This window comes from Camelus bactrianus, chromosome 3 (genome assembly GCF_048773025.1).
Source record: "Camelus bactrianus isolate YW-2024 breed Bactrian camel chromosome 3, ASM4877302v1, whole genome shotgun sequence".
In the NCBI taxonomy this organism is placed as follows: Eukaryota; Metazoa; Chordata; class Mammalia; order Artiodactyla; family Camelidae; genus Camelus; species Camelus bactrianus.
The window spans coordinates 9,123,270-9,139,738 of NC_133541.1; the positions used below are offsets into that span (position 1 = coordinate 9,123,270).

General features: G+C 49.9%; 1 protein-coding gene across 2 annotated transcripts in view; it reads left to right on the plus strand.

Moving 5' to 3' along the window:
* Positions 1 to 660: 660 nt before the first annotated feature.
* The window catches only part of ANKRD33B (ankyrin repeat domain 33B), a 77,963-nt gene continuing 62,154 nt past the window's right edge, over positions 661 to 16,469 (plus strand). For both annotated transcript variants that reach the window (XM_045518302.2, XM_074356280.1), the window contains exon 1: positions 661 to 1,421. In XM_045518302.2, coding sequence (XP_045374258.2) covers positions 1,068 to 1,421 — 354 coding nt within the window. In that variant the 5' untranslated portion in view covers positions 661 to 1,067. The remainder of the gene's footprint in view (positions 1,422 to 16,469) is intronic.

Here is a 16,469-nt window from a genome sequence, read left to right on the forward strand (position 1 = left end):
GCAGATCCAGGCACGGTGACATTGGCCAAGCGTGGGGGAGGAGGAAACCCTTCACCACTCTGGCCTGGAGCCGTCCTTTCCCGGTCTAATGTCTACCCCGAGGCTCCTGGACACCTCCCCGGGGTCGCTTTTCTAGGAGCAACCATCAAGCCACAGTTGGCCCGGGTCTGAGTGACCTGGGGACTCTGCGTCCCGGGTTGGGACTTTCCCGTGGCAGCCCGGAGGTCCCAGTTCAGAGGGGCAGGGTCCGCAGCGCAGCCCTGGTCCAAGTCCCCTAGGTGGACACCACCTCCCATGCATCCACTTGTCCTCGTGCCCGGTGTGCCCCGAGGATCCCGGAGTCTTAAGACTGGAGTGAAGTCGGCCCCGGAGCCCAGGCTCCCTGGGGGGTGAAAAAACGGGCTCCGTGCCTCGGACGCTGAGAAACTCCCCCCACCGCAGTACAGAGGCCTGACTCCCCGCACGGCTCCGGGCCTGGGAGATTGGCTTCCCGACGCCGGAGCAGGCTCAGCCGGCGGCGTCCTCCGACCCCCACCTTCGCCCTCATCCCTGGGCCGCCGGAGGGGAGGGGGGGCGCTCGCCGCCCGCTGAAAGGGCGTTCGGGTTCTTTAGTTACTGCTTCTGGTTCTCCAGCGCGTGCATTTCTCAGCGCCGGGGCAAAGCAGACGGATGCACTGTCCCCGCGGTGCCGAGAAGCCCCGGCTTCGCTCTTAACTTTTGCCAGGATCGGGCCCGCGGGCGCGGGACCCGGGGCGCGCGCCTCCTCCCGCGCAGCCGCCCCGCCCGCCTCCCGCCCGGTCCCTGACCGCGCCCGCCCGCGACCGCCCGCTGCGTTCGGAAAGCCCCCGCGGCTCCTCCCACCCACCTCCCCGAGGGGTTTTCTCCAGCCTCCTGTGAGTCGAGTCTTGGAGCGCAGCCGCCGGGCGCGCGTTTCCGCCGGGCTGGAGCGCGCCGAGCACTGCTTTTCTCGGGCCGCCAGGGACAAGGGGCGGTGACCTCGGTGCGCGCCCGGCGTCCCGGTCTCCCCGCCCGCTCCCCGGCCCCCGGCCCGCGCCCGGGCCGCCAGCATGGTGCTGCTGGCCGGGCCCGGGCCGGAGGGCGGCGGGGCCCGCCGCGTGTCTCCGCAGCCGCCGTCCCCACCCCGGGACGCGCAGGCCGGGGAGGACCCAGATGACTACGAGGAGTACGAGGACTTCTCAAGTCTGCCTGACACCCATAGCATCGCTTCAGACGACTCCTTCTACCCTTCTGAAAGCGAGGAGGAGTACAGCTCCGTGAGCGCGGAGAGCGTCCCGGAGGGCGTCCCGGAGGCGGCGACCCTCCTGCGCGCCGCCAGCGCCAACGACGTGGGGTTGCTGAGGGCGCTGGTGCGGCGGGGCCCCAGCGCTGAGGAAGTGCAGGAGACCGATCGCAACGGCCGGGTAAGCGGGCGTCCCTGCTGGGTCCGAGTTCCCTCCGCCCTCCTTTCTATTCCCCGCTCCACCCAGATCCCGGCTGCGTCCCGGTCCCGCGGTGACTCTGCCGCGGCCGAGAGCGCCTCTTCCTCGCTCTCTGGGCGTTTGGCGCGTGCGGAGCTTAAAGTGGCCTGCCTATCCCAGGCTGGGGTGGGCGGCACGATTGCCTTGCCGGAGGTCACAGCGCCGCGGGAGACGCCGCTCGTCCCTCGAGCTCACCTCAACCCCTTCTCGTTTCCCTCCCCCGGAGTCTTCTGAATCCCCCGGGGGCCTTCGGTGGGATCCGCGTTGGAAGCCTCTCGCCGGGTCCCTTCACCCTGGGCTCCCTCTGACCATTACCCTTCCTCGCCTGCAGGGGAAACCCCTTTTGCCTAGCGGTTCTCGGCCTTTCGCGCCGCGCCTGCACTTTCCCTTCCACGCCCGAGCGCGGAGCGGCTCCTCGGGGCCACCCGAGTTCGGAGTTTCTTCCTGGACCACCTGCTAACTCGCACCCCTCCCCCTTCCCACGCCCGGCAGCGCCTGGTGACCCGCTCCTGGTGACCGGCGTGACCTCCGGCTTGGCTGTCTGCACGGTCACCGCGGAGAGCCAGTGCCACCCCCAGAGGCAGGCGCTGGGGAGGGCAAAGGAGGGGCGGGCACACACGCGGTAGGGCAAGCGGCGTGGGGGTGGGGAGAGGCATGAGTATGGGGTATCGGGGTATCCATGAGTCACGACTAGACTCAGCCGGTGAGAAACATTGAGAGAAAGAAAAAGTTGGCTTGAGAAGGGCTGGCTCGCAGAACACCACCCACCAAAGCACCTGGAGGGAAAAAACAAAACCAAACCAAACCGCAGAGTGACCACCGTGGCCAAGTGCCCGTGAATCTGTGCTGCGCAAAAAGTGGCCTTGGTCTCCTTTGATGTCACATTCCCCCGGTCCCGCGGGATCTGCAGTCTCTGCCTGGCACAAATCGGGAGTGGAAGTGCTTTTGCTCGGGGAGCCCACAACTGACAGACAAGATGTGCTTTTCAGGTGTAGAGCAAAGCGATTCAGTTATACATGTATGTACACACATACATACAGTGCAATTAAAAAAAAGGGAGGGGGGAGATGTCCCTTTACTTGGGAACTCGTGGGACCCTGTGCCTTTGGTTTATTTCAGAGGGCAGGGTGGTCTGTCCCTGACTGTGGTCTGGGCCTGGCTTAGGCATACAGGAGCCTGTGAATGTCACTGTCTAACTTGACGCATTATTTGAATTTGGGGATGGTTCTTTGCTTGGTGTCCTGTGTCGGGCAGTGCTGGCCCAGAGGTCGCTAAGGCTACGAGAGCTAAGGTGGGTCCTCGCGGGCAGCATCACCGCGGTGGCCCTGAGACACCAAGATTGCACCTCAGTCCTCCCTCTGCCCTCGCTGGTGGCCGAGGGACCAGAGCTGATTCTTCTGCCCTGCTTTCTCTTTTACTAACGTGAATTTTCACACACATTTGTTAATATGAGATCTCCGTTTCCTGAAGCAGGTAACCGGGGCTGCTTTAAAGGAAGTCCCAAAGGGATTAGGAAGAACATGGTTGGGGGAGGTCTCTCCCGCGTTCTGGGCAGCCAGGGGTCTTCAGTGGGCTGGGGAGGGGGGCAGGGCAGGGGCTGGCTGGCCCAGCCCCCACTCTGAGGCTCCCCTGAGCTCTGCTTTACTGGGTTTCCTTTAGGAGCAAAAAATAAAAACTTGAAAACAGCTGCACTGGCGTCAACAGAGGACAACGTAAACCGTCCCCAAGGGGCACGGGTCTGACAGACTGAGTTTCTGGGCCACTTTTGAAAGCCCCTCCCTCACTCAGCACAGAGTCAGGGGAGGGTGACAGAACCGGAGGCAGGCTTTCAGCACCTCACGGCCTCAGTTTCCCCCTGGTGATGGAGGGCTGACAGCACATACCTCCTGGGGGCAGTGAGCATGAAATGGCGTAACACACACAACACCCTGACATGGCCTTGGTTACTATGTTGTCTTGGTTTCCACTCACCTGCCTTCTCCTTGCTCAGATGGGACATCCTGCAGCTTTTTTCTTTTTTCTCTTCTGCCAGGCAAAGCTATTTTTTTCTCTGCTTTTCCCCTTGATTACAGAGTCTCCCTTTGGTTTTCTGCTTTGAGCTGCCTGCTTTGCTCCCCATCAAATCATGATGGAGAAATGACACATGGTCCACCAATGGCCAGACCTCCGGCTCTTTTATCTTCTGATAGAGGGAGCCTGTCCTGAGTTCTGCGCTTGTGAGGGGGTGAGGCAAGAGTTTCTGTTCTTCCCAGTGGCTTCTCAATGCTGTTGATCAAACAGCCTTTCTGAAACACAGGGAAAGAATAAAGTGTCGCAGTGTCCAAATGCACAACCTGGTGGCAGATGGGGTAGTAAGTCACTGACAAGTGACTGTGTACAGGGCATGGTTAGGTACTACAGGAGACTCGAAAGTGAATCAGTCTCTCCCTGGAGAGTCTTAATCTTTTAGTTGAGGAGAGAAGAACTCAGAGTAATAGTACCCAGTGCTTAGAGAGTAAGAGTCTGGTGCTTACAGCCAGAGGCAGGAAGTGAGGGGGTCACTATAGAAATATGGAGCAAGGGGCCTGGAAGCAGGGAGCTGAGGACAATTTTGGAAGCCCAGGGAGGGGAGACTGGCAGAGGAGGTGGTGGGGGGACATTCAGTTGGAACCAAGGAGTTGGTGGCAGGTGCAGTGTGGTTGGTGTTGGTGCCGGACAACGTGGGCACTGAAGCTGGAGAGGCCGCCTGGGGCTAGCTGATGAGAGGCCACCCTGGAATAGGAAATGGAGAAACAATCTGGTTTCAACCTGCCAATGTAGGGTTTTGGGGCTGTGCTGTGCTTCCCCAGATGATCACGTGACTCGTTCCCTCATTGCCTTCAGGTTCTGGTCTTAAGGGTATCTCCCCACAGAGGCCTATCCTCCCATCTTTAGCTAAGCCAGCAGTACTGGGATCTGGGTAAGACCATCCAGATACTCAGAGACTGAGGGCTAAAATTATGGGTAGGATGGTCATCTGACAGAACAGATGACATCTGAGTAAAGATGTAGAGAAGATAACAGGAAAAGCTCTCCAGGCAGCTGGCACAGCAAGTGCAAAGGCCCTGAGGCAGGAGCCCTTTGGATCTGGTCCATGAGGAGTAACAGTAAAAGCTTATGCAAAGCCCCAGCGCTTTTGGTGGAGGAGCATGGTAATTGCATTAACTCCAGAACCACAGGTGCTGCTGCCAGCAGCTTCCCAGAAGTAAAATGCCTATAAGGGCTTTTTTTTTTTTTTTTTTTCCCTTTCTGGAGGTGAGGAGTGTGTTTGTTGAGCTGCCCATCTCTGGTCAGCTAAGAAGAGAGTTTGCCTTAGCTGACAGAAGTTTCATTTGGTTTGTGTAATTAAGGATCAGATGGGTTTTGCTGAAGAAACTGTGTTCTTTCCTGGCTCCTGAGATTTTGGATGTGCTCAGCACTCAGTCTCCCTTCTGAAATATTTATGGCTGTAAAAGGACTGCATAATTTAATATGCAACATGTAAATATTTGTCAAACAATTCTTCAGTAACATTCAAAACGCGCTCTGCTGTCTCTTAGGTTTCTGCTTGTTTTGTTCCCGCCAGCCTGGGGACGGTGGAAGCTGCCACAGTTCTCCTTCACTCTTCACTTCTCTCCTGAGGTTCAGCCTCCCCGCCCTGGCTGCTCTGGAGAAAGTACTGAAACCAGAGGAAGTGTCTGTGCTGTCTTCAGTGTTGCAGAACGGCAGTTTGAATGTCAGACAGCTCTTGGACCAAGTTAGGCCCAATTATGCTAAATTTAAAATAGCGCACTCCTTTCTTGATGTGGTTCCCCTCATGCATGCTTAATTTCCAGAGCCTCTCACTGAAATTTTTCAAAGGCCCCTCCACCCTTTTGCTCTGTTGGCTCAGGAAAGCCCCCATCACAGACCGAGTACAGGGGTGTCTCCCTTTATTCCTGGGGGGGGGGGCTTAAATGTTTCATAGATTTGTAGCAGTGATTGGGACCTTTATCTTAAAAAACAAATTTTTTTTTATTGCCGTGTAGTAAGTTTACAATGTTGTATTAATTTCTGGTGTACAGGATAGTGACTCAGTTATATATATATATTCCTTTTCATATTCTTTTTCATTATAGACCATTACAAGGTATTGAACATAGTTCCCTGTGCTGTACAGTAGGTCCTCGTTGTTTAGGGACTGTTATGTTGACCTGTACATGAGAAATGTTTTGTTTCTGGGTTTGGTTTTTCGAATGCCACAGAAGGATTGATACATTTTGGAATCACCTTTTCCTAAAATGAGAATCCAGTTTGGATTCACATCCAGCTCTTTGGCATCTACCAGGCCTCAGTATCCATGGGCCTGCGTGTGCTTAGAATCTGCTGGTTGGTACAGAAAGTGATTTCTGGCCTCAGGCCTGGCTTTGCTGTTTGGGGATGTACGCTAGTGTGTTAGTTGCAGATTCTGATGTGCGGGAAAGGGGATGAGAAGGGAGCATGAGCCCATGAGCCTGGGAGCCCAGGGGCCCAGAGCAGAGAAGTGAGTCAGCTGAAGGGAGCCCAGAAACCCTGGGCTTGGGGCCAGTGGGCTGACGGGCCTCGGCCTCTTCTTTCTCTGCTAACCAAGGTGGGGGCTGCTCTGGGCCCGGAAGAAGTTGAGAAGCCCATGTGTTTTGTTTTGTTTTGTAGTTTTCTGAAAGGACTTAATTTTTTAAGAGCAGTTTTAGGTTCACAGCCAAATTGAGGGGAAGGTACAGAGGTTCCCATATACCACCTGCCCCCACCATGCACACCACCAGCTACATTGTTAACACCCCCCAGGGAGGTGCCGTGGTTATACCTGATGAAGCTGCACTGACACAGCATGATTAGCCAAAGTCCCTAGATTTTCACTGGGGTTCACTCTTGGTGCTGGACATTCTGTGGGTTTGAACAAATGTATAATGATACATATCCATCATTGTAGTGTCATAAAGAGCCTCCCCAGTGTTCTTCATGTAAGTGTCAGTTATCTGTGGACACAGCAATGCTGTGTAACAAATAAGTGTGACATCTGATGGGTGTACATGCCAGTCACAGTTTGCTAAAGGGAGGCCCAACTCAGCCCATCTCAGCTGGGTTTGCTTTCGGCTGGGGCCAGCTTTGGTGGCAGGACCAGGGACATCTTGGCTGGGGTGGCTGGTCTCCACTCTGTGTGGTTTCTGGTTCTCTGGCAGAATGGCCTGGGCTGCTTCTCCTTGGTGGGGGGCAGGGTTCCCAGGGAGCAAGCAGAGCAAATGAGGTTTAGTGTCAGTTCTGCTCAAGCAAGTTATAAAACCAAGCCCAGATTTACCCTTAAGTGTGTGTTTGCTTTTGTTTGTAAAGGATGCTATTCACTAACCCTAAACATTTATGTTTATTTAAATTTTATTTTCATTAGAATCTGAAAAAAAATATACATACCTATGTATATGTATAACTGAATCACTTTGCTGTACACCTGAAACTAACATTGTGAATCAACTATACTTCAATAAAAAATAAAATAAAAAAATAAAATGTATTTTTATATAAATAAATATACATAAGGACAATTTTAGCTAGGGGCCCAAGTGGAGGGTACCAGGTACCTCCATGTCCTAATCAAGAAGCATCAGACCCTGAAGGCCTGACTTAATTTGATGGAAAGGCTGCTTTTGGTGTATTTGTGTGGATGATGGTTTCAGACACCTAGACGGGCCATCATCAGGGGATTTTGAAGCTGGAATGGATCTTAGAGGATAGTGGCCCCCGTCATTTTGTAGTTGAAGAAAGTGGGGCTCAGAGAAGGGGGCATCTGGATGTGTCAGGAAAGCTGGGTTCTAGAATGACCCAGAAGCTGTTCATGGTGCTGCTTTTGACGCCAGTGGGTTTCTCCACGGGGCCCTGAGCCCTTTCCACCTTTGCCTCCTGGCTGCACATGAGAAGTGGGCTACCTAGGAATTCCGTGGGGTGGTTTTGAACATTTGATTTCTTTTCCATCCTCTGCCTGTCAAAGAAGGCTAAGGGAAGGGTGTTACACAAATCTAAAACAAGAGGGTATAGGAACTCTTTTGGAATCTCATTTATTCATCTAATATTCGTATCAGTATAACATGGGAGCTGTTTTGAATGACGCCTTCTAGTAGATATGGCTACAACATAGGAAAAGCTATAGGTGTTATTTAACTAAATGCAAGTTGCTAAAATTCAAGCCCCCCGTCAGACCTGTAGGTCAGTCACTAATGGTTAAAGGATTATTTAAATTTTCTCTTTCTTCCTGAGTCCGTTATAGTAACGTCTGTTGTTCTAGGAAACTATTCCATTTTTTTCCTAAGTTGTAAAGGTTAATTATATGGTGTTTTTATAGAGTTCTCTTTTAAATCTCTGCTATAATGGGATTATATCCTGTATTTCTACATTTTTGAATTTTTGCTATTTTTCTTTTGTGACATATTGTCAAAGGTATCTTATTTTATTAATCTTTTGAAAGAGTCAACTTTCATACTGCGTATAGTTCCTTCTTCACTATTTTATCAGTTTCTGCTTTTCTTTTTATTACTTTCTTCCTTCAGATTTATTCTACATGTAACTTTCTCTAAAAGTATCACTTTTGTTTTTCTCACAAGTTTTGATATGTAATATTTTAGTACTATTGTGTTCTCATTTGCATTATGAGTTCCTCTTTTTTTGACCTAGAAGTTATTTAGAATTAAGTTTGCAATTTTTAAAATATATACATTTTTAAACTTTATTAAAATAATTTTTTAAACCTGATTCAGAGAATATGGCTTGTATGATACTTTGAAATTTCTTGAGACTAGATTTTCAGCCTATTGGGCCAGTAATTCTAAATCATAACCATGTGAAATTTTATGATTTCCCCAGGTTAAGTCAAAACAGTTCCATGTGTAAAATAGTACATAATCCCTTTAATTAAAAGAAGTAAGAAATATGCAGAGAAGTTGTTAAAAATATGTGAATAAAGGAAATACGTTTCATTGCAGATGATTGGGAAGTAATTCTTTTAGACAGTGGTGGAATGATGGTGTGTGTGCGTGTCGTGTGTGTGTATGTGTGTATGTGTTCTTCTGAGGTCAGATTTTATGATGAAGTAGGATGTTAAGAATCCTTGATGTCGGTGTGTGTGTTCAGAAAGAAGAGAGACTATTTTTAAATGATGTTCCTGAATCTGAAAGACAGTTTAAAGTGGCATTTACTTACTTCTACTAAGTCGGAGACAGGGAAATTAAGGTAGACGTGAAATCCCGAGTGACAGTTGGCTTGGTGGCAAAATTGGATTGGAGTGGTGGGGATTTGAGCAATTTCAGAGTAACATAAAACAATGTATGCTTCTAAAGGCATATTTATGTCAGCTCTGAACATGTTCGGATCCAAAGTAGGCATGTGATGGATACAGAATCGAGCATGTTCCTCTGCTTCCGTTTCTGAGATTTAAGTGACTCCTGAACTATAAAGGCCACACCTGGGGAGGGACATTCCAGCTGGGAGAGGCGTCGCAGGAGGTGCGGAGGGGAGGCCGTTGAAGAGGCAGGAGCCCTGCTCACGGGAGGTGCCCAGTCAACGGTGTTAAGTTTATAGTAGCACTTTCTCCAAGACCAGGGAAGGCACGTGAAGTTGGTTTAAAAATGAAGGAAGATGGAGGAATTAAGCTGAGTGAAAAAAGTCCATCTCAAAGGATTATATGCTGTATAATTCCATTTATGTAACATTCCTGAAGTAGTGCAGTTGTGGAGATGGAGAACAGATTAGAGGTTGCCGGGGTTAGCGCTTCAGGGAGAGTGGTGGATGCTACCCTAATTGGGGCAGCCCTGCATCTAGATGGTGCTGGTGGTTACAGGGAGTTGTACGTGGGTTCAAATGGCATAGAACCACACACATGCACACGACTGGGGACCCCTGAACAAGCCCTGTGGATTGCAATGAGGCCCATTTCATGATGCTCTTGTCCTGTATTTATGTGAGATGTTGATGTGGAGGAGAAAGGACGAAGAGGGCAACTTCCTGTCGGTCTGTCAGTATTTCAAAATCAAAAGCTTAATAAAAATGAAGGAAGGCATGCATTACCTTTTATCTGCAGCCTTACCACCACGAATAGACCGAACTTCGGAAACTAAAGCAGCGTCAGACCTGGTTAACATGGGGGAATGGGACCGACTGGAAATACTGGGGGTTTGAACCACTGATACTCAAGTGTGGTCAGAATTGCTGGCAGCATGGCATCACCTGGGAGTTTTTTCCCAAATGCAGTCTCCCAGGCCCTCCCGGACCTACAGAACCAGGATCTGCACTGTAAGCCAGTCTCGGTGATTGGCATTGTTTTAATTGAAGTACAGTTGATTTACAATGTTGTGTTAGTTTCAGGTGTATAGCAAAGTGATTCAGTTTTATATATATGTATATTCTTTTCCAGATTCTTTTGCATTATAGGTTATTACAATATATTGATTATAGTTCCCTGTGCTGTACAGTAGGTCCTTGTTGTTTATCTATTTTATATATAGTAGTGTGTATCTGCAAATCCCAAGCTCCTAATTTATCCCTCTCCCCCACCCCTTTCCTCTTTGGTAACCATGGTGTGTATATACATACACACACACACCGCATCTTTATCCATTCATCTGTTGATGGACACTTAGGCTGTTTCCATGTCTTGGCTATTGTAAACAGTGCTGCTAAGAACATTGGGGAGCATGTATCTTTTCAAGTTAAAGTTTTCTCCAAATTGGCATGTACTCTTGCTGGAAGAGCTCTAGAACATTATTCTTAGAGCAGAAAACAAGCTTAGTGGCCAAAGATGGCAGGCTTAGGTTGATCACAGGATCCTGGACAAGTCACATGATCTTTCCATCCTCAGTTTCCTCCAGATCCCCGTACAGAAAACAAGGATGCTGTCTGTGAGGCTAGCAGCACCTTAGGGAGCGTCTAGGCAGAAAGAACCAGTCATGTACACAGGCAGTGTGTGCCATGTCCTGGGCACTCAGTGACTGGACCTGTTGTTTCTGTGGGGGAACTGACCTCAAGATGGGGTTTCCAATACTGCTGCTTCCATTTTAGCCAGGGGAAAAGGAGCCAGTTAAATGTCTAACCAAGGAGGAGGGGTCAAGAAAACGGTGTGTCCACTTGGTTTACAAAAGGTGTTGTCCTTTTGTAAGCATCACAATTAGTTAAGAAGGTGGATCTCAAGTTAAGTGTTTATAGCGCCAGGAAGGTGGCAGCTGGGCCACGGGTGCAGGTAAAGCAAGGCGGGAGGGTGAGGAGGGGTGGGGCAGGGGCTGCGGCCACATCCAGTGCATCTTGGAAGCACCTTTGACTACAGGTAGGTGGAGGCCGAGACGCTCGCTGCCTCAGGAAGAGGAACAGAGGCAGTCTGGGGCTTGGAAGAGGATGAGCAGGGTCTAGACTCGTGACTGGTGAGGAAGGAGGGTATCCCAAAGGGGGCAGGGATGGCTACCATGCCAGGGAGTTGGCACACGCCCTCTTTCTTTCCCCAGCACCTCCCGTGACTACCAGTTAGTGCCAAGAGCCCCCGGGGTTGGGGTGTGGGAGCCCTCCTGCATCCCGGGACTTTCAGGCCTGATTCTGTCCTGATGTTCTGCTGTGAACAAGCAGCCACAGGGGGTTCCCGAAGTTCCCTTCCATTTCTGCTTCTCCTCGACGGCGTCACGCCAGGCCTCCCAAAGGGCCTGGCCTCCCCATTCCTATCAGGAGGATCAGGCTGTATTGCTTCCTTCCAGGCCTTCCAGCTTTTGTATATGAAAATACAAGTCCTGTGCTACAAATAGCAGCAGGGACAGAGCCCCGGGACAGTTTTGAAGCTGTGCGTCAGGCTTTCTTTCCCTGATCTTAGGCGACGGGCAGGTTTCTAGGAAATGAATTCCACTTACAGTAACGCCGTGTTTCTGGGAAATGCGTCTCCCCGCTGAGCCTCCGCTTCAGAGGATCCAGGTCTTTGCGGGGCCTGCTCACCCGCAGTGGAAAGGGACACAGGAGCACCGTGGAGCCGGGAAGGAGTGGCTTTGGTGCGTCATGTCACCGCATGTCCTCCTCTGTTGGGGGGTATGGCTAGAAAAGGCCACCTCTGAGGTCCCCAGGCTCACCCTCCATGCTCTGTGATGGATGGGAGGTACCTACTGGCCCTCCCCTGTGCCCCTGGCAGACTGGGACGGCGGGTCCCCCTACCTAGGAGAGCCGCTCCTGTGTCGGGGCCACACATGAAGTGTCACCTCAGAGAAGCAGAAAGGCCCACAGACCACAGAATTCCTCCTTTAGCAGAATCTGGAAACCCTACTTTGGAGGAGTGCTGTTGTGCTAAGTTACAGGATCTGGGGCACATCCACTGGGAGGGAAGTTTTTGCCCAAACGTAGTCGCTTAGGCTGGGTTCTCCTATCACACGAGAGAGCTGCCACCCAAGGGGACCCGGGACTGACGCATCTTCTAGGCAGGTTTTTGGGAGACAGGAGAGCCTGCGACTGGGGAGGGCCCATTGCGGGAGGGCCTGCAGTGGGTGGGGGCAGACTGTCTCCACGGCCACACATGGAAAGCAGAGTAAACACATTTCTTTAAAAGTTCAGTTACTTAAAGTGCACCAGGGAACCTATGGTGGATTTGTTTATAATCGAATTAATTATTTAAAAATGTCGTTTGGTGTAAACAAATCTAAATCCTTTGGGTCTGTTTAACATGAGGTGCAAGTGTATTGAGTTAACTTAAAAAAAAAAAAGCCCGCAAAATCTTATTTCATTTATTAAAGGCAGTGACTTAACAGTGATTCTTCTAATGACACTATTGGGTCCAAGAATACTATTCAATTATTTTTTTTTAATTACCTAATGTGAATTCAATTGAGGGGTCTTTGAAAGAAACTAGAAACTTACCAAGTTTTTGTTTACATCTAGCAAGTTCCATCTGTCAATCTGCAAATGCCTTGATTTCAATGTAAGTGTTTTAGCAAATACATGGAGGCCGTGTTTCCTTATCAATGACATGGGTACTTTAGGAAGAAAAGTCAGTGTAAGAAGGAAAAAGACTTTTCCCAAAGAAATGGAAATTCCTGAATGTTTGCTATTAAAATGTGTTTTGGTCCCTTTGGGCTCCTGTGACAGGACACTGCAGACTGGGCGGCTTAGAAGCAACAGACACTTATGTCCCTCAAGTCCGAGGTCAGGGCCCTGCAGATTCAGTGTTTGGTGAGGGCGCAATTCCTGGTTCACAGACCGCCGTCTTTTCTCCATGTCCTCGCCAGACAGAATGGGGGAGGGAGCTCCGAGGGCTCTCTTTATAAGGACCCTCATCCACCCTCAGGACCTAATCACCCCCTGGTACCATCACACCTGGGGGTGAGGATTTCAGCATATGAATTTTGGGGGACACGGTTAGTCTGTAGCAAAACATAACAAAAGTCGAAGGAATAATTTTAAAAATGCACTTAAAAGTATCTTTCCACCTGCAGAAGAGGTATGTAGTTTTTCAATATTTGAATGGAATTATATGTACATGACTTTCACTCAAAAAATTCCAGAGTCTCTACGTGGAAAGTCAGATGGGTTTATATACAGATGATCACCATATCTAAAAATAGGGAATTCTGCTATTCTGTGATTTAAAACCAAAGTTTAAATGAATACAATTAAACAATTAAAAATTAAGTAGTCACAAGGTGCCTAGGAATAGAAAACAAATTTTTAAAGAAAACTGAGGCTTTCAAGTTCTAAGTGGTGGGAAATCTCCAAAGTGCAAAATAAAAGTAACCTGAAAAGGAAATGGAAAAAAATCGATTGTTTTAGAAAAAAAAAGTAGTATTGATGTATAATTCACATGCTTTACAATTCACCCGTTTAAAGTGTACAGTTCAGTGGTTTTCTGTATATTCAGATACATGTAGGCGTCGCCATGGTCCGTTTCAGAACACTGTCATCACCTCAGAAAGAAGCTTTGCTATCACCCCGCTGTCCCCTGCCCCCCCAAGCCCAAGCAACCACCAATCTACTTTCTTTGTTTACATTATTTATAAAAGAGTTTTTATGAAGGATGAACTATACCTTGACATTTTTCTCAGTAGAAGAATACAACTTCACATCACCGCAGGAAGTGCCTGCCAAACGAAGTGACATATGGGTTCTGTCTTCAAGGGTCTTAACCATAAGTTTCCTATAAATTATGATGTGTGATAAGAAATTACGTTTTTGGGTAGGAGGGTACAGCTCAGTAGCAGAGCATGTGCTTAGCATGCATGAGGTCCTGGGTTCTACCCCCAGTAACTCCATTAAAAAAAAAAAAAGAAATTACATTTTTAAAGAAGTATGCAAAGCCCCAAACTTGACCCATTTCCCGGTGAGCTTGGGCCGAGCTGTCCTCTTGTTCACCTCCACCTGGGCTTGCTGACCTGTCGCTGAGGTCCTCACAGTGTGTCCCCTGTCCAGCAGTGTCCGCAGCACCTCGGAAACTCTGGGGTGGGGTCAGACTCTGTTCAGCAGCCCCGCTGGTGACCGCATTGACATCTCCCATTTAATGTTTCTGTCAACTCAACCTGGGGGCTTTCCCTCCCACCTCGCGCGGCCTGGCTTTCTAGCTGGAGAAGAGGATGGAGGTTGGTGTCCTCAGTCTTGTCTGGCTCCCCTCCCAACCTTTTTTGCTCCTGCCTCAGAGGGTGACAGCCATGTGGAAGGCAGGGCCAGCCTGGTTTTGACCTTGACTGGGTGTCCGGGGCAGGGGACTTGGAAAGTGCCCAGTAAAGGCCGTGGATGGACTGTCTGTCACCTCCATCCCTGCCCCTCTGAGCGCAAACCTCTCCCCGAATGGGTTTCGCCCCCATTCTCCCCTGACCCAGCCCCTGGCCATTGTCACCTCTCACCACCTGTTCCACCTCTCCCTCTCTGCTGGTTCTTTCCCTTCTTCTTACAACATCTTTGGATCTCTTCTGTCATCAAAAACAAAAACAAAACCCCAAACTCCAAGTCAGGCAAAGCTGAAACCCATTTGCCTGCAGGCTCCTGAAGTCCTCTGCTTCCCAAGGCCGGGGGTGTGTGGGGCTGGTGGTGCCCGCCTGGTACCCGGGGCTCAGCCTCACCGCGGGGCCTGTTCTGCCCTCACTCACTCTGTTCCTGCAGCTTCTCCGGCTGCCCCAGCACTCAGTCTGCAGCTTCATTGTTGGGTGTCGTGAAAGCACCCATTTCTGGGTCTTGACCTCACCTTCTTGAGCTCTGATTTCTTCCCTCCCAGTTCACCCACTGGAGCTGCTCATGGCCTTGACAGGGCTCCCTGCACCCTCCCCAGCATTTTGGGCACTATTGTCAGAGTCGGAAACTGACAGCCCCTCCCCAGAGTGGGTGGAGGCGGGGCCGGCAGGCTGTTCCAGGCGTAGGATCGGTACACAGAGCCTCACCTCTCAGCCAGGTGCCTGTGGTGGAAAACAGCTGGCTGCATGATCTTGACAGTGGCCTGACCTGGGGTGAGAACATCCATTCCCTGCAGCTGGGACCACGCCCACCAAAGCCACCTCCTGGGACTCCGTGGGTTTCCTGCACACTGCCTACTTCCTGGTCTCCCCTGGGGGCACTGTCTGGTTTCCCTTTATCCTGAGGCTCTTTCAACCTGCTTATCCCTCTTTGCTCCCTGTGGCGGTTATTTTTGCGCGTTAGCTTGGTTAGGCTAGAACACCTCGCTGTTCAGCCACACTGATCTAGTGCTGTCAGAGTGTTTTGTGCATGTGGTTAAAGCTAGAGTCAGTTGACTGTAACTCAAGATTACCACTGATAATGCAGGTGGGCCTCATCCAATCAGTTGAAGGCTTTAAGAGCAAAACCGGGTTTCCTGGAGAAGGAATTCTGCCTCAAGACTGCAGCATCAGTGGGGAGGGTATAGCTCAGTGGTAGAGCACATGCTTAGCATGCACAAGGTTTTGGGTTCAATCTCCAGTACCTCCATTAAAAAAAAAAAACAACCTAATTACCGCCTCCAAAAAAAATTTAAAAAAGGAAAAAGAAAAAAAGACTGCAGCATCCGCTCCTGCCTGAGTTTCCAGTCTGCCAGCCCCCAAGATCATGTGAACCAATTCCTTAAAATACATCTCTTTCTGTCTGTATCCCCTGTTGGTTCTGTCTCTGCAGAATCCTGACTCATGCATTCCTCCTTGGGAATTTTACCTGCTGGCAGAGGCCCTCCCAGCCCAGGCTTGTATAGCTGATGCCAGCTCTCGACAGCTCTCCTGAGCAACAGGCTTGTCTTCAAGATTGACTGCAGGGTTTCTCCCGCCGACCTCCGAGCAGCTCCTACTTTATGTGTTTGAAGCACAGTCCATCGCTAACCCCTCCACCCCCCAACTCTTCGGCATTGTTTCTGCTGCTGAGGCTTTTGTGGGTGTGTAACTCATGCAGCCGCAGGGTTCTGTGCTTGAAAGTGTCCTCTGTGTGTGGTGTGTGCTGCTCTGCTGTTGCTGTCTTGAAATTCTTAAGGATTTTGAACCTGGGGCTCTGTTTTCACTTTGCACTGGAACATACCCTGTTCCTCTCTCTCTACTGCAAAGCTGTCTCAGATGTCACCTTCCCTGTGAACTCCCGTGTCCCTTGCCGGATGCCTTCTTTCTGACCTTGGAACCTCATCACAGTTTGCAACTCATTTTTGAAACTCTGTTCTTCCTGCTTTGTTTTATAATGATTGGTTGATGTTCTCTCTCTGAGCTTGATGAGCTCTGTAAGGAGAGGAAGGTCCTCAGCATCATTCATTCATTTATGTTCTCTTCAGTTGAGCAGAGTTTGTTCCACATAGTAGGTGGTTTGTACCTGCTTGGTGGATAAAATGGGGGTCCTGTGTTGTCTTGCTGCCAGTTACCCACCCTTGATTTGAAAAGACTTAAAAATACAGTTTCAGGGCTTAAACACTTAAGTCATTAATCATTTTGAGTTGATTTTGTGGAAGGGGTAAGATAAGGATTCATTCTTTTATAGATGGATACACAGTTTCCCCAACACCATTTACTGAAGAGACGATCCTTT